Source organism: Channa argus, chromosome 10 (genome assembly GCF_033026475.1).
Source record: "Channa argus isolate prfri chromosome 10, Channa argus male v1.0, whole genome shotgun sequence".
NCBI classification, from domain to species: domain Eukaryota; kingdom Metazoa; phylum Chordata; class Actinopteri; order Anabantiformes; family Channidae; genus Channa; species Channa argus.
The window spans coordinates 20,500,129-20,522,909 of NC_090206.1; the positions used below are offsets into that span (position 1 = coordinate 20,500,129).

At 39.5% G+C, this 22,781-nt stretch overlaps 1 protein-coding gene across 1 annotated transcript in view; it reads left to right on the forward strand.

Moving 5' to 3' along the window:
* The window catches only part of fgfrl1a (fibroblast growth factor receptor like 1a), a 62,030-nt gene that overhangs the window by 23,577 nt on the left and 15,672 nt on the right, over window positions 1-22,781 (forward strand). The window contains exon 3 of the mRNA XM_067519026.1: window positions 104-376. Coding sequence (XP_067375127.1) covers window positions 104-376 — 273 coding nt within the window. The remainder of the gene's footprint in view (window positions 1-103; window positions 377-22,781) is intronic.

Here is a 22,781-nt window from a genome sequence, read left to right on the forward strand (position 1 = left end):
TCACACTTTCTGTAAATAAATGTTATTTCTTAAGCCACTAATTTAAAAACGGTATCAAGCCGAATGACATCTTTCCCAATAACTCTACCTCTCTGCCATTAAGGTCCTCCACGGGTGTCAGAGAAAGTGACCCACCGACAGAGCATCCGTCTGGGTCGCACCATGAAGATGCCTTGTCCTGTGGAGGGTGACCCTCCGCCGCTCATCATGTGGACCAAAGATGGTCGCAACATTCACAGTGGCTGGACGCGGTTCAGAGTTTTACAGCATGGTCTGCGCATTAAGGAAGTGGAGACAGATGATGCTGGGACTTATATCTGCAAAGCTACCAACGGGTTTGGCAGCGTGAACATCAACTACACGCTCATTGTTATAGGTAAGTGGTTTCTAAAATGTTTGAGTTCCTGTGTAACCCCAACCTTTTAAATTTAATCAACGAAACAGCTTTTGGTGACTTAATATTGTGCTTAGAAACTATAGCACAAAAGTGTGTGTGGGTGTGTGAGTTTCAATGATATAATTAGCCAGGATGGGTTGGTGTGGCCATTACACAGTAATCAAGTCTGTGTGGTGCTTCATTGAAGTACTGTCTTTCTATATGTGTGTGTATGTGTGTGTGTGGGGGGGGGGTTTCCTATATAATTATGAATGAGACATTTGTTAAAGGAGATGTTTGTTATTTATGGTCTTGGGTTGTGTTTACAGCATCACACATTGTTTTCTACAATATGCTGCGTCTGTTGTCAGTACATCTACACAAGTATATTTTTATATGTGTGTCTCATTTGTACTGTACAAACTGTGACTGTGGACTACTCTGTCTTTACTGGGACTCAATTAGCCACTTCTCTCAACTCTCATCCATGTAAACAAAATACCTGGAGCCAGGACTGTGTCAGTGCAGATTCACAGAGTGCAGGCAGTGCAGAGTGTGTCTGTGTATTGGGGTATCTCCAGTGTGTGTGTGTGTGTGTGTGTGTGTGTGTGTGTGTGTGTGTGTGTGTGTGTGTGTCGGGTTTCAGTCAGTAGAGTCAATGCCAAAAGAGAGATTAAGGCTGCACTGCGTTCCAGAGAATCTGACTGAAGCATCTCATTTTGTCCACTATCGGCACTTCAAAGATGGGCTGCAGAAAAATGCTCCCACACTGAAATGAGCCAATATTTGCTGTATCTTGGTAATTTTGGATAAAATGTGTTTAGAGTTTTTGTTTGATATTTCCTAAAATGTAAATTTAATGCTGTGCACAAGCTCAAAACTTTGGAATGATAAAGCTTTCTTGCCCTAATAGATAAAATTAAAATGTTTTGATCTAAACTCTAACATGAATTAACAAGGTAGCAGAATATACAGAATATGAGGAATTTAGATTGAAGGTAGTTTGCAGTTTATTCCATTTAAAAGGTGCATCGTTCCTGTTCCTGCTTGTATTGCAACTATAGTCACAAAAATATTTTTATCCCCATTGTTACGGTAAATTTTCATATTGCCAGAATATAAAATTCTTTTATTGTCCATTATAATTATTGGTATATGATCCAAAGCTTTATCGGTCTTGACCTAAACATCAAAGCCGGGCTGGCGTACAAAGGGACGGTGGGGCATGGGGGGCAACAGCTGCCGCTGAGGTCATCCCTGCAGACAGCTGCTCTCTCTCTCTTGCTCTCTTTGTAAAGACGATGTACAGACTGATGGTACAGACTGTAAACCAAAGTAAATTGAATTCAGTAACGTCCCATGGAGGCGGATTAGATCCTGACTTCAAACTGTACAAACCTCACACAGACCAGCAGTGGAGAATTCTGCATGGCAGTGTAGCTGCAAACTGTTAGTAAACTAAGGTTTACTAATATTTATTATCAATGCCACTGTAGAGGATAATGTGCAGGGATAAATTAGGGAAGAAACAAAGGGGCAAAACAAAACCCAACTAATAAGGGCAAAAAAAAAAAAAACAGACAACATAAATCCTTTACAAAAACAAAGAATTAAAAGCTAAACATGATTAGGCAAGTGACAAACAAAAGACCAAACTTCAAAATTCAAGCAGTGAACAAACAGGGACAGGCCAAATAAGAAATCCTCAATACTAAAACAGGATCAAACAAATGACTAAACAGGGCATTTAAGTAGAAACCAAACCAGAGACCAACTAACAGTCGAACAAAGCAGGCCGAACTGGCAGGGACTGCGGGGAGAACTAGGTTTAAATAAACAGAGGAACAGGTGAAAACAATTGAGACTAAGAGTGAAAAACAGGAAACGGAACTAAGGTGCTACAAAATAAAAATACAAGACAGGAAACAAGAAATAAAACAAACAAACAAAAAGTCCAGAAACTTGACACAGGTTGTTGGTTGGTTTCAGTTTTTGTTTCCAGTTGAAGTGACGTTATGGTGGGTTCTCTTGTTCTGTAGCAGAGGAGCAGTTGTGTGTTTCTATGTTTCCATCCCCTTTTCCTCAGTCACTGTCTATATCATTCACTTTCATATGCATAAACAGATGCTTCAGGGACAATGAACTAGAGAAATCCACATAACTGCATCAGTTACATTTGTCTCCATGAACAATGAGGTAAACTTTTTGCATAAAAACACCAATTTTGCCAGGTCAAATAAGAAACAACCACCATTTTCAATGATTTCTGCTTTATCAGTTAATAAGTTTTGCAGCATATCATAACAATTTGACACAGTCTATAACCCTTAAAGCTGTGCATAGCATAAAAGAGCATAGCAGGCAATAGAAGATTATAAAGGAGCAGGGAGGGGGAAAGCTTGGTAGAGCATTGTAGACTGAGTCAAAAGTGCCCTGAGAAAACAATAGACAAGGAGAAGGTCATGTCATGCACAATCTAGCTATGAGAAAATCTCAGGGACTCCACAAGTACCTAAAACAAAGGTTCACATGCTGCGCAAGAGGCTGCATCACTACATTTGCAGATTACACAAATGGTACCCAGAGTTTGTGGTCCACCATTTTAACCTTCGAAGATGACCCTCCCTCAGTAATTTAAGCCAGGAGTCAAGCTACCGCGTCTCCTTGGAGCTGCAGATAGCGTGTGTTTTCACAGCTAGAGCAATTTCCATAGGCAATGATGTCCGAAGCATTAGAGGAATGGATGTGTGTGTGTGCAGAACTCTTAACAAGTGATAGCAAATTTTAAACTGCTTATAATGAAATGAAAATAAAGTGTTTATTTATGCTGCATTATTGTTTTTCTTCTGCTCAGTTGAGTGGGTTTTTTTCTGCTGTTTTGCTTAGCCTCCTCTGTCCCTCCCTTGTCACCTCCTCCTCTCCTTTCATCTCCTCTCATGTGTGGTCCTTCAGCAGTTATTCTATGGCTGCTTCATTTCACAGTACTGAGCCCACACCTGTGTCTTATTGTCTTTTCCTGTCAATTTCTAACCCAAAGTATCTTTAACACCTTTTTTCTGTTAGCACTCAATCCTCATTCATTCGGCCAACTCATTTTTCCCTGACCACATTTTATTTTGTATCAATATTTTCACAGTTTCCCATTTTTGCTGGATAATAGCACTTGATTGCAATGAAACCTCCACTGTACAGCTGCCCAGTTGTTGGTAGTGATGGAGAGGCGTTTGGTGAAGGCAGGCTTTTGTTGGCGGGGGAAATTAGAAGATTCCTTGAAGTGTTTGTTCTTTTATTGTGTGTAGGTTGGCAAATGTTTGTGTTAGTAAATACTGAGTGTGTGTGTGTGTGTGTGTGTGTGTGTGTGTGTGTGTACGTAATTGTATGCATGCGTTGGTGTGCACAGATTCATGGGACCACCACTAAAGTGAAACTGAGATAGAAATTTTTTTTCTACCAAACAAACCTCTGTGTCCTTCAAAAGCTGAGGGCTGAGAGAGCTGTTCTTTCTTCCTCCCACTTTCTTTTGATCTTTCTTTTTTTAATCTTTCTTTCTCTTTGCTGATTGTCTTTCCAGCTTGCTTGTATGAAATTCTCAAATTGTTTCCCTCCTTGCAGAAGAGTGAATGATAAAAAAATTGTAGTTCAAACCAGATGTGATGACAATGAGAGTGTGTCTGGAGCAGAGTTAGGAAGCTGTGCGTAAAAAGGAAGGAAGGAAGTGGTTTGGAGTGTGTTTGTGTGTGCACGCACGCTTGCTTGCATTTCCATCTGATTTTAGTGCACGGGAATGTGCAAGTGCAGTTTTTAGTCTTAATGGTCCTGTTCAAAGCTACACACTTGTGTCAGCATGACTATGTGAGTGTGCTGGTCCATTCAGCAAGTAAGTGACTGATGTGTTGATTTGTGGTGATTTAAGAGCTCAACTATAGCAGCTGACATGTGGTCATAATTGGAGAACAAAGATGAAAGAGAGGCAGAGAAGCACATCAAACATATGTTTGAGTAAATGAGCTTGTAAGTGATTTATGTTCATCAAGCGGCAGATACATAATGTTTGCTGATATCAGAAAAATGAAAGAGCAAGTTAAAACATGACAAAGGGAAAATGTACAAAAAAATATGATTTGAAAGAGGAAAGATTATTCTGTTTTACACTTTCTTAAACAAAGCCTTGATGTCATACAGCTTACCTGTATGTCTTAACAGTACAGTGCAATAATACACACAGAATAAATAATCTGAAAGCAAATCAAAATCCTTGTTTTTTTCCCTACTTAACTGTATTGCATGTGTGAGACTGCAGCTGTCCTCCAGCCAGAAACTAACACATCAGATCAAATTGCAGACCAATATCGCCTCTCTATTCCCTCTGTTCCTCACTGCTGATATGTCCGTTTTTGTGTTCTCAGATTTCGAAGCTTTTAATTGAGATATGTGCTGCCTCGTCTGGAGAGGATGTAGAGGTGGCCAAGGATTGCAGCTTAATTGCTAGTAGTCATAAACCTGTGTGTGTGTGTGTGTGTGTGTGTGTGTGTGTGTGTGTGTGTGTGTGTGTGTGTGTGTGTGTGTGTGTGTGTGTGTGTGTGTGTGTGTGTGTGTGTGGTCTAAAACAATCTCAAATAACCTAGTGTCTTTCTTATACACACACACACACCTATTTAGAAACACACCAGGGCAGCTGTGCCTGTCTTGGGATGTGTGTGTGTGTGTTGGGGATTTATTGTTTTTTACCCCCAGATTTTTCTGCTCAGGTTACACACACTGCTTTCTCACTAATGGGAGAAAAATGCATGGAGTGAACCTGGAGCTGCAACTCGCTAGTTTGGAGGAGCCGCTCAGTTGGTGTTCAGTTGAGGGTTTAAGGCCTCACAATGGGGTTTTGGGGGGATCTAAATCATGATTTACAGAACATAAAAAATAAGGTATTTTAAACTGGAGCCCAGAAATCATAGCGTGGTTTAGCAGTCCTCCTCTTAAACTATATTGTTTCCTTCACTAGCTAGAATGCAATCCCAGAAAAATGTTGTCTTCTGTTTTTCCCTTTGCTTGGAAACTATTTGTACCTGCCAAGAGTATCAAAAATATTAAAAGAGAGACATCAGTAAAGTCTTGGTTTTTTTTTTCTCAACAGTTTCCCAACTCCTCTACTACCTTTCTGAAGTTTTGGAAAACAAAATGTAACATAATTTTCTTTAATTGAGACACATTTGATCAACATTTGATATTTTTTGTAATTAGACGTAAAGGCTCCCGGCCAGATTCAGAGCAGTTGCATTGTAGTTGCACAATATGCATCATAGACCATCAGCATTCAGCTGTGGTATGACTGGTCAGAGTTTGACAAAATGTGGTTCATGTGAATGTGAAAATAATGTTGCACCAGTTCTGACTGTGTCCACATGCTTTCATTCTTTCTGTTTTCACGGTCAGTTATTTCTTGATGCTCTCCACCAGATTTGCTCACTTCATGGTTGTTGGTAGCTGTGACAACACCCCCCTTGCAGTGATATGGACAAAGCTGTTCCACTGGAAATGAGGGTAGAGAGCAGACATGTAAACATGCTGGTTTGTGTCCATGCTTATATGAAAAAGCACGGGCCTGCTTGTGAAGTTACAGACATAGAAAGAAAAGAATGGAGTCAAATTTCAAAAGCTGTTCTCCACCTTGTTGTTGAGTCCGGTAGTGGCAAACACAAAGAGATCAGAAAGATATATGTTCTTTATCTTTGTGCATATATCCGCAAGACAAGACAGGAAAATATCTGTCCAGCCACCCTTACTGTATATACACCTCACTGACAAACAGTGTGCACGCACACTCACTCCACAGCACACACTCCTCAGGGGCCCCCGGCCTCCATTTCACGGCTGCCTCCTGTTCTGCCTCGTTTCACTTTTAGCAAAGACACAGGCATAAAATGGACAGGATGGAGAAATATAGATAGAAAAGAATAAAACAGTTTTCCCAGCTTCCGTCTTGAAATGTCAACAAGTGTGAAAAATAAAACATTACATGAGGAAATCCATAACGGTGTAGGGTTGAGTGATGGTGTACCTACTGTGTCTGCAGAAACTCAAACATCATTAACAGAACAAAGAACAAAAACATCTTATAGAGTCTCGTGCACTGACTGAGTGCAGTCAGCCAAAGTCCTGCAGGTCCAACTTTGCAAAGCTGCACCCACACCTGCACAGCTTGGTATTGGACCTGACCCTTTACCCACATTTATCTGTAAATCAAATCCGTACCTGAACTGACCCGTTAATGTGAGATCCCCAACCCAACCTGTACCCGTGGTATAAACAAATTATAGTTTGACAATATGGACAGAGCTAAATCTTTCAGTGATGAACGCTGTCCACCACAACATTAAAACCACCATGTCGCTGATCAGTCACTCATTTTTAACTCAGGACCTGCAGAACGACTTGCCTACGGAACTGACCGAGTTTGTGCTAATCACCTGACCACATATCTAGTTGCTCTCAGCCTGATGAATTCTCAGTTATGGAATGATAAATAAAAGTGCTGAAATAGCACCAGTTAAAGGAAAAACTATAACTTTATTTTCATTTATATCTACATTGTCACCCTCTACCTGCTCACATGTAGTACATTTTTACCCATGCCGATGTGATTTAATGTGAACAATAATAATTAAAAAACTTTTTTTTGCAGATTACCCAACCCATTGCAGAACTTTGCAGTCAGCAAGGCAATAACACCAGTACAGTGATATGTAAGCACTGAGACACAGAAAATCAAACACATTTTTCTAGAACATCAGCTTGTCAGCTTCTCTTGTCTTTGTCGTCTCTCTTATCCAACTTAATTCTCTACTCTCCCTAAAACAACCCTCCTGTGGTTGTATTCCTTCTGCTTCACCAGCTGATTGAAGACATCTTTTCTCTAAAGGGTCTTTCAGCTCCCCCACCACCCCCCTGTTTGCCTTCATGCTTCATTTAGAGCTCTCTCTCTCTCTCTCTCTCTCTCTCTGTGTGTGTGTGTGTGTGTGTGTTTGAGAGAGAGAGGGAGAGTATGGCCTGTATCTCCAAATTTTACGCCAAGTCAAGCTCTCATAGGCTCCTAATGGGTCTTAAATACCCTCTGCTAGCTTTGACTTCAATTCTCCATAGGAGATGCCATCTGTCAGTCAGTGAGCCTTTGTCTGAGGCCCAAGCAGTAATTCATTCTGAAGGGAAACGCACCCTGAAACAGAAGTAATGCATGTGTCCTCTGTGATTTTGGAAAGGCCAAATGCTGTCATTTCTAATCAAAGCTTGAAACCTCTCCTATTCAGACAGCAGCAAGTTACATTTCTTCTCTCAAATCTTCAGCTCCTCTGACTTGAGTGTGCTTGTGTCAGATTAATAAAGTGTACTGTGAGCTGTTCTGCTTTTAGTAATTCCCACCTGTCACCAACCAGCTTATTTATTTTATGTTGATTTTTTTTTTTTTTAACTATCAACAAATAAGACAAGAAAGCAACAGGTTATACTGTTGTAACAGTACATCCTCAAATACCTGCTTTGGTTTTGTTCTCTACACATTTCTCACCCTGTCCTTCATTTACATCCTTTTTAAATTTGGCTCTAGGGTGGAATTTGCTTTTAACTCCATGTGCCAGCAAATTCTTCAGTGTTTACTTTTTGTTTTCATTCTTCTACCATACCTAATGTGAGGTGGACACTAACTTTACTTCTGTGTGTGTTTGGCATAGCAAATATCGTGTGAGTAAAACACAGGAGTATAATTAACAAATGTAGCAGAATGAATCACGAGTCATTTAGTGCAATATTACTCAACCTATGAAGTACTCTTTTTTTCACACACGAGTAAAACGGTCTGAAACTAAATATTTGAGGATGTGGGCGACTAGTTGGTTTAATGTAATTAAGAACAAACTCCTCAGTGCGAGTCCTACAATAACAAAAGACGAGGGAAAGGATGGGAAATAGAGGGGAGTAAGCAAAATAATTGATCATAATGAAGGAGGTAAAAGTTGAGAAAACAAAACAATTTAAGAAAAGTAGTAGAAGGATCAGTTTGACTGAAGAATTACTGTAATTGAAGCTTGATACTTTTTGACAGGATCGGAGTGGCATCAAGTATCAAAATGAAATCTTTTGTGGGACAGTTTTTTGGGCTTGTTAAAACTGCATACATTTTAGAGCTACTGCTTTATTAATGACTAAAAGTAGTGATTACCAAAAATGTGAATAACATGTAAATTAATGTCAGTAATTAACCTGCAAATTAGTAACTAAGTAAATATGTGAGGTAGGGTTCAGAAATGCCACAGCATCAACAGATCCTCTTAAAGGAACACTTGCTGCTCTTAGAGTGGGTGATTAAGGGAGATGTGTCCTGAACCGCCGCACTTAACAAGCACCCACAAAATCCACGCAAGCTCACCCCAGCAATGATTGAAAGGAAGCAAGGTGCTTCAGCATCCTTCTCTGCATAACTCCCGCTCTTTTTTACACACACACACACACACACACACACACACACACACACACACACACACACACACACACACTGCAAAAATGAGGAGGAGGAGGAGGTGGGAAGGGGAGGAGAAAGAAGATCCAAGAAGGAGGGATTAACAAAGGAGGGAGAGGCAGTGAGCGTGACAGATGGTGGAGCTGAGTGGAAAACTTCATTAAATACAGTTACTAAAAGGATGGATAAAACAATACATCAAACCGGTTATCATGAGAGTACTGTATTAGTTAAATAAAATTCTGATTATCATACAACAGCAGGTACTTTTTTCTTTACATAAACCCAGAAGAAACAAGGATCATACAAGATGACATGAATTTGGAAATTATAAAGAATACATATTCATATACAATTGTGTTGTTTTTTCTGTAATGAACTATTATTAGGCCATAATGACATGTTAAAGTTGGGATAAGGTGGTACATGAAAAAGAGGAAATGGAAGGGAAGTGGGGAGATAAAGATGAGTCAGAAAATATTAGATTTAAAGAAAGGGAGGTAAGGATGGAACATAGTGTGAACGGGTGGACGAGGATATTTGGGTATCAGCAGTTGGCAGAGTAGTCGTGTAATTCTGAATAGTCAGCTTAGGGACCATTATACGGTCTGGAGGATTAGTAGTGTTCTCTATTGTTCGCCTTAGGAGGCAACACAGACACACATTTTCCTATTTCTTCCTTTGCCTTTTTCCTATTTTACACTCGTTTTTGTTTTTCTGTATTATTCCTTCTTTATACCTGTCACATACATAGACTAATGTGCAAATAACTTAAACACCAAAAAACACACACTTGTTGTACCCCCCAGCCCACCACAACTCTCCAACTCTATAATAGGCCAACCTATTGACAGATATGCTTGTTCACTGAAGGACTCTATTCTCATTAGGGCTGGGATTTTGACGCTGGCCCTGCAGGCTCTATTGTCTGCCTCAGAGCGGGTTATTAGGGTTTCCCGCTGTAACAGCCCCCCTGTTGAATAGACCTGAGAGGAGTGGAGAGCCCACAAAGGGCAGAACAGGGTCTGGCGATTAGCAAAGACATGTTTAAAAAGAGGAGGGAGAGGAAATAAATGGAAGAATCAAGGAGAAAGGGAGAGCGGACCTGTGCTACAAAAAGGCTTCTTTTGAAGTTTTAGAAACTTTTGTCTGCATTTTGCTGCTTCGCTCTTGTGCCGCCATCAAAGCCAAATAGTGGTTCTCCAGCACGCAATGTCCCTCCTGCTTTTCCCTCTCTCTCCTTTCTTTTCTCTCCTGTTCTTCTTTCACTTGTTACTCTTCTCCCCCAGAATGCATTTGTGTCAGCTCTGAAAAGCCCTGTATCTTCTGCAGCTTTGATGTCTTAATAACCACGTGAAGAGCGAATTATGCTCAAAGTTTCCCTCTCCAGTCTCCTTTTGTCGCTCTTCAGATTCCTGCAGTTGCTCCTGGCTTTTCCAATCTCACAACACTGACGACAAGTAGGTGGGATGCAACGGAAAAAAAAAACACTTCAGTCACAGAGAAAAAGGCAGCAAGCATGGAAAGACTTGTTTAACTTATCAAAAGATTTATCACAGTTTCAGCTATGTATCCTAAAGTTTGTGTTTTATCTGAATTGGATAAAGCCTATTCAATGTTCAATGTGGGTAGACTAAACGTTTTTTTAAAGCTGCTACCACCCCTTATCTGAGGTCCAGGAAATTCGATAAAATGCGTTATCTCTTGTATTTTTAAACATTTAGCAAAGCCGAAGTGAAAACAACACACAAAAATTGATTGCAGAAATAATCCTACAAAATTATGTGTAATTTGAAGCAAACAATGTCACGGTAGAACTAGAAATGAGCTACAACAGACTGGGTTTGTTCTTAGCCATCAGGTGTGTGTGTGTGTGTGTGTGTGTGTGTGTGTGTGTGTGTGTGTGTGTGTGTGTGTGTGTGTGTGTGTGTGTGTGTGTGTGTGTGTGTGTGTGTGTGTGTGTATCTACATGTACGTACTTGCATAACGTTGCTGCATTCCACCACTATAGTTTCACATAAATGCATGCAAAATATGTTTTTGCTGTGTTCTGTTTATAAGTGTGTGTGTGTGTGCGCATGCAAAGTTTTCCCCATGGTTCTTAGGCAAACACAGTGATGGTTCTGCGGCGCCTCTGCTATCAGCCTGAAGTTTGATCAGTGTGACAGCATGCTGAAAACTGATACACATTCACACACTGTCTGTGGCCGTGACCATAATCTCTCCATTACATTCCTCTGGTCTGACTCCATGTTACACTTGTGTGCACGTGGTTATACTTGTAAATGAGTATACTTTGTAAAATTAAGACCTTTAATTAAATATTAAATCTCTAAATTTTTGAATTTTCAAAGCTTGATTATATATTGCACTAATCGTTTTGAGGAACCCCACAGCCTTTCTTGCCACTCCAGAGGTTTTGAGTTGAAAGATTATCCATACTGTCCTTTCAAAGTTAACCTTAGATAATTTCTCTGTATGCTTGATGCTGGTTCAGAGCCCACCATGCCAATATTTGTCAGATCTGAGCCACCATGATTAGTCCTATGAGTCTTCATCATTTATGTGGTCTAACTCTACTTGGCCCAAACACCAAAGCGTTTACAAGTGGAAACAGAAGTAAGAGTAAAGGAAAGGAGAGCGGAGGATGTGTAGACATTGTCAAACTATTGTCGTTAAACAATGACTACAAGACACAGAGTTGAGCACTTGTCAGCCTACACAGACCCTTCTCCTTCTAGTGTACTACTGATTTACTGACCACCTAAATGTCATCATCACATAAGCTAAGAGTCATGCAATTGTTAAATGTTTAAAATTTGTTGATCAGCAACTAGAAAAGATGTGCAAAGCTTTACCGACATCAAATTTCCTTGACCAATAAGTGTGCTATGGTTGAGAAGCTACTGCTGTGTGCATGTGTGTGTGCACGTGTGTTTGTGTGTTGCTTCTAGATACAAAGATGCAACAGACCACACGTACGTACCATTAACTGCTGCCTGATACATTGTTTTACTCACCCAGCTCCAGTCTAAACTCTTATGCAGATGTGAACCGAACTCCAAGAGTGGCCATATGCAATTATCTGCCCGCAGCAAAACACTGACTATTGTAGGTGAGTAAGGGTGTCCAACTGGGTGCACAGATAACAAGTTGCATTATTAATAATCAACAAACTGCCCTGAGTAACACAAATTAATATTGGAAAAGCAGGCGTAGGGGTGAGTCATGTTGAAACATTTCCCAGCGGTGCATCACAATGAGCTGGTTAGTTTTACATTGTTGTAAATAGTTGTTCATCAAAGACAGCCTGTCAGCATGTAGCTTCACACAGCAGAGCGTGCCAGGATCTTTGAAGTTAAACAAGACAACCGCATATTCTCAACACATGCCGACGCATACACTTAAGCACATACACGAGGGCATGCGAACACACGTTGGCACATTTGTGAGCCTGCTGCAGATCTATGCAAAAGCATGCCAGTATGTGCAAAGCAAACAAGCTCATGGATATGGGATACACACTAGCTGCTTTTGAGTGGGACTTCATTTAAGGCCTCTCCAACATTCCAGCAGGGATCACAGTGTAGTTCAGGGCCCAGCACTGAGCAAAGCACAAATAGGTAGAGCTACCAATGTTTTTGTTTGTTTGTTTGTTTGTTTGTTTTTTAGTTTGTTGTTCTTGAGTTAAAACTAGTTCCAGCATGTTTTGTTTTAATGCTTCAAATTAATTCACTAACTTAAAACTATGAATATACTTTATTATGGTACAAGCAAAAGTTTTTACTCTTTGAAGAATCCTAAATAAAACATAAATTAGAATTGGAAATTAAGTAGGTATGAAAGTGAAGACCTATGCAGTTTGTAGAAAAACAAAAGTAGAAATGTTCCTTGTCTGACTGTTGTGGCCTAGAGCTTATGGCCTTTTGCAAAAATTATTTAGAAGCTTTTGATCAGAAGGTCAAAAGGTCAAACAGGGCAAAAACTACTAAAGTAGTAATGAGTCAAAATTTAATTGGAGTTAAATTTGATACAGGGACGAGCAGGGTGGCCGCAAGGGAGAGAATGATTGAGAGTTCAAAGTGCTGAGCCGAAGACGGCGGTGTGTGTTTCAAAGGCGGCGCGTGGCGAGGGATGTGAGAGATTTGTTAATTCAGCAAAGCAAAGTGCTGCCTTGATGTTTACTAGAATTACACAGGCAGCAGCTGGATGAACACACTCAAACACAGACACAGGTATGAATGCAATTGGATATACAACATATTATATACATAAATGCACTGATAATTCAATAATAGGCACATATTGCAGATGCATTCATACACACGTACAGAGATACCTGCGGCCCATTGAATGTACAAATATTTTTCTTATCGCAACACATCAGTTTGACAATAATATACAAGTGCCACAAGGACATTAGTAAGTTGTTTCATCATCCCCAAGTATTTAACTTTTTGGCATGCAGTGTTCGTGAGGCAGCAGAACTTCACATAGCAGAGAGGCGATACTTAACAAATGGGGACATCATCTATTTTGGGGATATGACAGTAGTTTTTATAGGCCAGGATGCTTTAAGGTTGGAGCAAACTACTAAGTATATCTGACTGAGTGCATCTTAAACAGACAGTGTGCCCTCTGCATCCTGTTGGAGCATTTTGTATTGTTAGTTATTGAAAATACTGGTTTCCATTACAGCATTGGTTTCCAAACTTTATGGCGTGTAATGCCTTAAAACAAGGTAGTGACTACCCGTCCCTTTTTAAAAGCATTTAGAGCCTTTAAAAACAAGCTTTTTTTTTTTTTTTTTTGAAAAGCACGTTTAGAAAAAAAATATTCTACCTTGTTTATCATTCTCCAAGCAAGTGGGTGATCTCCCTATTTAACTGCGTTTTCAGCAACTTCTAGACAACAAGGATTGACTTGTAACAAGCTCCCAGTAAACACACAGTGGACACGAATTGCTTCTCTTGTTAAGGCTGTAAGAAGAACTGTTTTTTAAGTGGGAATGAGTATTTTTTGAGTTAATGATCACAAGGTCCACAGGAAATAAATTTAAAGGGCTGGAAATATAATCTTTTAACACTGATTTATAGGATATTGTCTAACATACATATAAATATAAATGACAAAGTATTGTTATTGGAGTGAAATCAGTCATGCAGTGCATGATATTGATTGCATGTTTTATTTTTTGTTTGGGTCCAATCTAACCCATTTGCTGTAATTGTGTTGGTCTTGTTTTTGGATATAAGGCATGAGAAAGGAGTGTTTTTTTACTCACTGTCTTTTAAAAATCATGTCTGTTTAGCTCATTTAGACTCATCTGCATTGCTATGATGTCACACATATGAAGGCTGTTTAGTCTCTATGTTAGCACACACTCTCTGTTTCCACTTTTGTGATCTCAGAGACCCCCTGTGAGCCACGTAAATGAATTGTTTTACAAATTCCACTAAATAATTTGTGTCCTTGACTGGACGACCTCCTCCATGTTAATCTGCCAGGTGTATGGTCAAAGCTTGAATCTGATGCTGTGTTTTTGCCAGATTCCTGTGTGATTCCATATTGTCTCCATTTCTCAGTTAGTGTTACATGCTTGACCCTGCTGCTCCACCAAGTGTGAACGGGGATGTAAAGCAGTGCTGTGCGTAAACACTGCAGATATAAAGACTAATGTGCGGGCACATAGGAGTGAAAGAAAGAAAGACAACGTTTATATCAAAGCTTAAAACTTAAAATGAAGTTAACTAGATGCTTTTGTTTTAAAGATACATACTTTATTAACACACAAAGAAAAGCGAAAACCCGATCCCTAAGTGTATATTTTCAGAGCTCATAAACCCCATAGCTTTATGACATTTATGAGTGAGTGCATGAAACCACTTGTGCCTGTATGTTATTTCATCTCTCTGTTGATACTTAACGCTTTGACACAGCCCATGTTAACCATTGGAAGAGCCTGCACTGCTTTGTGTATTTTCTCACTGTTGGTTTTCTCAGCATTTTTCATGTCATAACCAAACCCAGACCTTGTTGTTAACCTAAACCTGACCGCCAAGGGTAAATGGCCCGTGCCTGGCTGCAGCATCTGAAAATATACCAGATCAAATCTGCTAGTAACTCTGCTGGAAAATTGATCTGGACTTATTAACACCCCATAAAAATGTGGCATGTTAATCACATATTGTGTATTTGGATAATATCAGATGGAGATTGAATAGGGCAGGATTTGTGCTTTGTCAGCTAGAAGAGACTCTGTTGAACTCCCCTCACTGCTACAATGAGGCAGCTTTGCGCAGAGATTCACTAAATACTTGAAGTCAGAATCACTAAATAATGCGATACTTTGCTGATCCCAAGTGGAAAGATTTCCTTTCTTATGACCTCTTTACCAGGGGTCAGGGACCAGGGTCAGCAGTCGAACAGCAAATAGGGATTTAGTTACTTACTAATGGGCACCCAAAAGAAAATCTGTGCTAGAACACTTTCACATAGCTTCATATAGGTAGAAAGAAACTGCTCTTGTTAATGTACTTTTCATTTCTCAGTGACTGCTGTTGGTTGCTTTACAAATTTGGAATTTGCTCATGTGGCAAACTGGCCAGATGTAGACGTGAACTTTCCAGCAGTCACAGTGGGGTTTAATCACTAATCACGCTAAGTTCATTGACATCAGAATTTATTTTAGGTTTCAGTCTAATATAATGAAGGAGGACCTTTTTCTAGATTCACTGTTTTGCAGTCATTTTCAACATACCATCATGAAATAGAAAATAATTCTTTATCTCCTTTAAACAGATTACATATCAGAGAATTATAAAATACCACACACGAGTAAGACTGAAAAAATTGTAAAAGCTATTTACTGCAAAAACATGAAATCAGAGGCTCAGTACTACCATTGTTTAAGAGGCAACATTGTCCTAGTGCTTCTCTCAGTTGTTCAGATTAAAACTGCTTCAAATTCAAAGATCAGATCCTCAGATTCTATCTCTATTTCACACAGTTTACCCGACACAGCATGAAGCAGTTATAAATGTCAGATCATTTGTTTCAGAAAGTTACAGAAACAGCCAGAAATAGACCCCAGACTGAATATCAGAAATACTTGAGATAGAGACTGGAGGCTGTAATGAAAGACCTAAGATCGCAGCTTGTTTTAGTTGATAATATGATGCATGACATGTGGGAAGCAGAGTTATTATTATTTACTAAAACTAACACGAAAACATTTTCTTATATTTTCGTACTTTTTAAGAGGCTTTTTCCATCTGTAATTTGTCGCATATGTAAGTGGATTTCAGTGTTCAGTGTGGTCAGTACGTTTGGTTATTTGTCAAGCCATACCCTTGACTCCATGGGGGAAAAAACCTAAACTGAAATTTACTGAAAGTAAATACATAATCAATATAAAAAATTATCTAAAAAATTCAAAGCTTTGCGTGTAAGACAGAACATATAAATTTGATTTGATGCTTTTTCTGACACAGTTTGGGGAAGAACACTAACATGGCTCTTTGAAAAGTGAATTCACATAGATAAGCGATTAGAATAGATTAAAAAAGAGCAGTAGCAATATCATGCAGCTGTACAGTGGGTCTTTAAAAGCACAACAGCCGCTGAGGGGTCTGGAACTATTTTCAGCCTAAAGGGTGGTAGATTTTACTTCCTGGAACAGATTTTATTGTAGACCCTTTTTAGCCAAAACTCTGCTCCCTGGTTTTCATTAATTACCTGGAAGTGTTAGTTTATTGAATATTTTGTCAGGAAGAACTGGAAAGTTTGGGGGCTTTTCTGGTCTCGGTGGTATTTTGTTGACGTTATTCAACACTCTACTTACTGCCTGACCTTCATCCTAAGCCAGTTCTACTATAAGGAAAAACCTTCACTGTTACATTGTTAAAGAGTGAAACATAAGAAAACCAGATGTCCTGAGCCATGATTATGCTAATATTTACTAGTTTTGCCATAAAATTGTCTGTTTTGGCTTATACGGATAACGTGTGCCTGTAGTTTGTCACTTCCTGATCTGATCAAACGCACAAGTGGTAAGTTGGTGTCCCTACCACAAAATACAAAGAGGTACACAAAAAGATACACTGTAGAACATGGCAAACGAAAACTGATATCCTGGCTGATGAGACATTAAACACATCCTGAATTCCTATTCGTTGTGTTTAAGCAAATACAAACACTAGGTTTGTGACATAAAGTATATTAGAGTTGTAACCTTGAATGGATCTGCTGGGAGATTCTCATGCTCAAAAGCTATATAATACTACATGGCAAGTTTTTCCTGGCAAAAAACTTTGTTCACTGTGTATGGACAGATCTGCATTATGTCATATTTGTGTGTTGGAGGAGAAACAGCAGTATAAGGTCTTAGTATTGATTTTGTGCTTATGATGAAGATCAAAACAATTTGTCAGACAATGAAACTCTAATGAAAACTCTGCAATGCACTGTACATCATTGATCTTTTCTGCGAACATGAAAATCATATCTTCAAAGGAAGCCCTGAATTTCTAACAAGCATAAGTACTAGTAGTTTGCAGTAGTTTGATGGATCAGTAAGGTCCAATCTGTCTTATTCTGTCTCTCTCCACAGCTTTAAAATGGGAAATGTTCAGTTTTCTGCATGTTTACCTTTTAAAACATCATCTGGTGTGTTCCTGAAATTAATGAGAGACTGACAGCTGGAGATGCAAACACAGACATGCGGCATCCAAGGCCAAAGTGAACCTAACAGGTCTGACACAGACCAGACACACTCACATGCTGAAGGTTAATCCCCACAATGGAAAACAGCACCTCTGCGTCCTTGAAGAATTATTTTTTCCTAATAGTGTGTGTGTGTGTGTGTGTGTGTGTGTGTGTGTGTGTGTGTGTGTGTGTGTGTGTGTGTGTGTGTTTCTGTGAACGGAGTGAAAACAGCAGGTAACTTTTTTTCATGACCATACCATCAACCTCCTCCCTCATGCAGCCATTCTTACCGCACACACGGACACACGCACACACACACACACACAGACAGACAGGTGGCAGTAATTAGTATGTTGAGCCCATTCATGGCACAAGATCAAACTGCTATCTAATAAGGTTCAGGAAATACGTAGCTCTGCTTAAAGGTACACACAAACAAACACACATCCATAGAAACACCTACAATCTCTATTTCTCTTGTTCTCTCTCTAACATTATGCTGCCTTACAAAAGATTATCTGGTTTTGTTTAGTCTGCAAGTGAACACAGCTTTGTTTGACTTCACAGTAGAAACTTACACGCTCTGCATTTACATCTGCAGAAAGATAAGTCTGATAGAGAAGGTGGAGAGCAGGGAATTATGAGTTAGATAAGTCTTGAAATGGTCAACAATTCTATCAACCTCAGGAATACACTCTGTTGGTTTTTGCTGCAGAGCTAAGCAGAACCTGCATAGCCAGACCAGCTGGGCATGAGGTTATAAAAGCAGTAATAATGCTGCCGGAGGGAAATAGTGTGGCTCTGACGGTTCAGCTCTTTATATTAATGACCACACAGGTTTCCCTGTGGGCTCCCATTGTCATTTTTCACTCTGTTACATTAGTAGAATTATCAAAGTCTTGCATTAGATAGGGACTGGACACATTGAATACTTGGTGATTGAAACCTTGCCTCACTAAAACAACAGGGAGCTTACAGCTTTCTGTGTGAAGACTCTCTCACTTGTGTAGTCGGAGCTGCCGCATTTTGTATTCAGCCGCTGCCCAGTCACTTTTAGCTGCTGGCAGAAGTCACTGGCTTTGTAAATAGAATTCTTGGCAGAAAGAGACGGAATGTCTGTCCAGTTTGACACACATGTTAACCTGCTGATTGATCAGTTTCAATGAATATGATTAAATGTGGTTGATGTGCTGTACATATTAGCCTTATTAGACATCATGTTTTTGTAGGTGGTGTGTTAGCACTTCCATTCACTGTTTTCAGATATACGGCACATTTCTTTGTTTGTCATAGAACTGTACCAAAATTTCTAGCCTCATTGCTTCTCATCCTGACCTGCTTCAGCTGTTAGAGCTTTAAACAAACACTGTTCTGTCTTACCCATATTTTGGTTTGCAGTAATTCATATTTCACAATAATTTAATTGTGAATTAATCAGTGCACAATTCGTTCCATTTGAAACATTTGGAGAATTGATACAAATGTAAGCTTTTATTCAAATCCAGTGACTTTGGAAAAACTTCAACAGTGCTTTCTCTCAAATTCCAAGACTGCATGTCAAGTGCACTACCCGGGCTCCAGACTCATAATGGCGCCATCATGTCTCTCAGATAGTATCACTAGGGCCAGATTTGGTGGCACCACCTGTTTTACTACATAATGTTGAACCAAGAATTTCCTAAGTATATTCTAAATTTAATTGACATTACATTACCATTGGATCTGCAGACATGTGTGATTACATTAGAGAGATTTACATTATGTACTGGTGGTGTTAAACGGACACAGTTCTGCTCTCTAACTCACCTGGCCCATGCTTTCTTGTTGGAAAAAAGACATGGGAAGAGGACCTGCTTCACAGGCAACATGATCTGTGAAGGAAGGAGTAAGACCCATGTGACCCATGTCAAAACCCACATTACTGCTTACATTACTTTATTTAAATGCAGGTATGTAAGTCTTTATGTGTGTCATCATCACAGCCGTGCAGACACATATAAACACCGCCACTTAACTGTGTTTTCACCACTAAACATTTACCACAACGACTACAAACTGTTATTTATAAGTAAATGTTTACGATGGAAATATGTTGATCACACATACCAGCAACGGGTGTGTATGTGTGTGTGTGTGTGTGTGTGAGATTTAACGAATGCTGGAAGATGTCATTGCCTGGAACACACCTCGTACACACACACTCACACACACACACACACACACACACACACACACGCACACACTGGTTGTTATTGCTTCACAGCAGTTAACTGTAGTGTACCATTGTCTCCTCTGCAGTTACAGTTATTAAATCTCTAACTGCAATGTTGCCTTTTTCTCTCCAAATCTGGCTTTTCATCTCTCTCCTACTGCCTCTTGACCTTTTCCAAAAGGCAGTCAGATCCCGATTCTTTCCCATCTTTCTCTGTCGCAGCCCCTTTCAGTGTCTCTCTCTCATGCTGTTAATGGAGGACTGTGTAACGGCACAAGTTGTAATGACTTCCATAAGGTTACACAGCCTCTCTACGGGCAAGAGTGTAAATCACTGTGACGTGTGTGTGTGTGTGTGTGTGTGTGTACATCAGGTCCACACACGTTAATGCTTGTGTGCATTCACACTTTGTTTTCTCATGAGAGTATTAAAAATCCTTTCCTTTGGAACATTTCTTGAAACAGTGGCAAAGGTTGGCATCTTGACTTTTGAGAAATATCTGTTACGAAGTCAGTCATTGGGCCGGATGATTTCCTCTGCAGTGATGAAAGATGCATTTTTTTATTTGAAGGTAATCTTTTGAGACAGTGACACAATGCAAAGGTCCAACAAGGCCAACTCATCAAATATGTCAATAAACAGAATATTTGTTTTGTCTATCAAATGAAAAAAGCTGAAATCTAAGAGCTCAAATTTAAGCCTTCAGCCAACAATTTTCTTTTTGGATTTGTTGCTTAAAAAAGCAAAAAACATTTATTAACATTTTTTTTCCAAGTTTTTCCAAGTGTTGGGACAGAGAGCAAACTTTGGAATTTGTTTTAAATTCTTTCATACAAAAAATTAATCTAACCATTTGTTACAATTTTACTGTATGTGGTATTGCAGTAAATTTTTTTTCAATGAAATATTCTTAAAATGACTGGAAAGAAAAGTATGTTTGTAAGGTGAGGACAAATTGCAGGAACACTGTTGTGCAGCGCTTTATTAAAGAGAAGGCAGAAAATATTAGAAGACAGACAGATGTTGGATATCTCTCTCTTTACCCCTACAGCCTAAAAAAATGTGCTGTTATTCTATCCTCACAACAGTGGGCTTATAATAGAAGAGTATTGTTGTTTCCACAGTATCGTTAAACTGATGGAGTAATAATGACAGTGTGTGTTTCAGTAGGGGGTCAGTGCTGACAGAGCAGCCGTCTGCTGAAGGACAAATGGTGTTTATTCTTCTGCTCCTTAAAGGTGGTGGATTTGGACGAGGATAGATCCAAGCAGAACTCCGCTGAAGAATGGACTTTCAAAGTTCATCTGTTTGACACACACGTTCAGCATCTTCTGCTGCTACCTGAGGTCTTTTAAAAGTGATCCACAAACGTCTGGGGTCTCTATTGTTTTGCGTAGCAGCGCTAAACAGAGGTGGTTGTGTTTCTGCTTTTCTAAACTGGAGTTCCTTTTCTTTGTCTTTTCAGTTCAAATGTCCATCACCTCTGTAACCTAATGGATTAGGTTAAAACATTTAAAACATCTTCTAAATTAATTTGTGTACAAATACCAATAGTGAATTGTTTCTACTTTTGGCTTTTGTCTGTCAGTCTGCAACCTGGATTATAAGATGTTAACTTAAAACTTGTATCTGAATGGTGAAATGAAAATCTGAGGCACGTTGTTGCTTTGTAAAGCCTAAAACTACCACGGTCATTTTTAAGGGACTAACAGTGATTTACTATGTTTGTCAGATGCACAAATTCACATTAGAGCAGCTGGTTTTGGCTCAGATGCTGCAACAACCAGCGGTCAGGAAGCGCTGCCACAGAAACCTCTCTCTCTAACACATGCACACACAGAAGTTCTGTGCACATATCCAGTGTCTCTATATTAAAACCTGGAAGGACGTGACCCTTTAGGAAAACACCAGCCCCCTGGACACACACGCACACACACACTGGACTTTTGGGACTCGTATTTCTGAGTGTCAGTGTTCAACTGCTGCCTTTTCTCTGCAAAGCTTAAAGTAAATACAAGAAGGGTTTATAAAAACACACACACAGGGATTTCCTGCCAGTGAATGTGTGAAATGTAGCACACTGGTGAACCACACCCCCCTGTAGATTAAAAGAGTGGTTAGAAACGAAAGAACAGAGGCAGAAAATGAAAAAAACTTGGAAAATCCAAGTTTTAGGACAGAGAGCAAACTTTGGAATATGTTTTATATTGTTTATTGTATATTGTTTTATATTCTTTGTACAAAGAACAAGATGTTAAATCCTTAGATGGAAAATGTCTGGATGTAGTAGTAACACAACAGCAATATTTATACTTTTTTTTTTCTCCTTTCGGCTCATACCGTGAGTTCAGGGTCGCCACAGCGGATCATTGTCTGCATGTTGATTTGGCACAGTTTTTACAGCGGATGCCCTTCCTGATGCGACCATCTGCAATTTCTACCGGGCTTGGACCGTCACTGAGCAGCTGGGGATGGACATGGACTGTTCAGTTCAGTGTCTTGTCCAGAGACATTTCGACATATAGCCGGGACCAGGGGTCGAACCACTGAAACTGGACGACTGCCTTTGCCAACTGAGCTATAGTACTTTTCAAAACAATGTTAGACAATGCGGCACAAATAATACAATACCTATAGATTTACCAGCTTAGAAAGTGAATTGATAGGCTAAATATAATTTCTAAAAGTTTAATAAAGTTAAGAAAAGACTGCAGGAATGCAGAACCTGTCGATTAGTTGCAAACCGAATGTGTGTGTGGCTACAGATCCTGTGCTTAGGCATTTGGTCCAATATGTGACCTTACAATTTTACATTTGTTTTATTATAATTACATAACATGTAAGATTCGTGATATGGCTTGTCTGTGCACACACTCCCGTGTTGAGTTGGTATATGTGCACGTGTGTATGTATTGGTTGTTGGAAGCACCAGTCAGACTATCTGGCCAAACACGGAACAGGATCAGAAGACATTTTGTTTATTG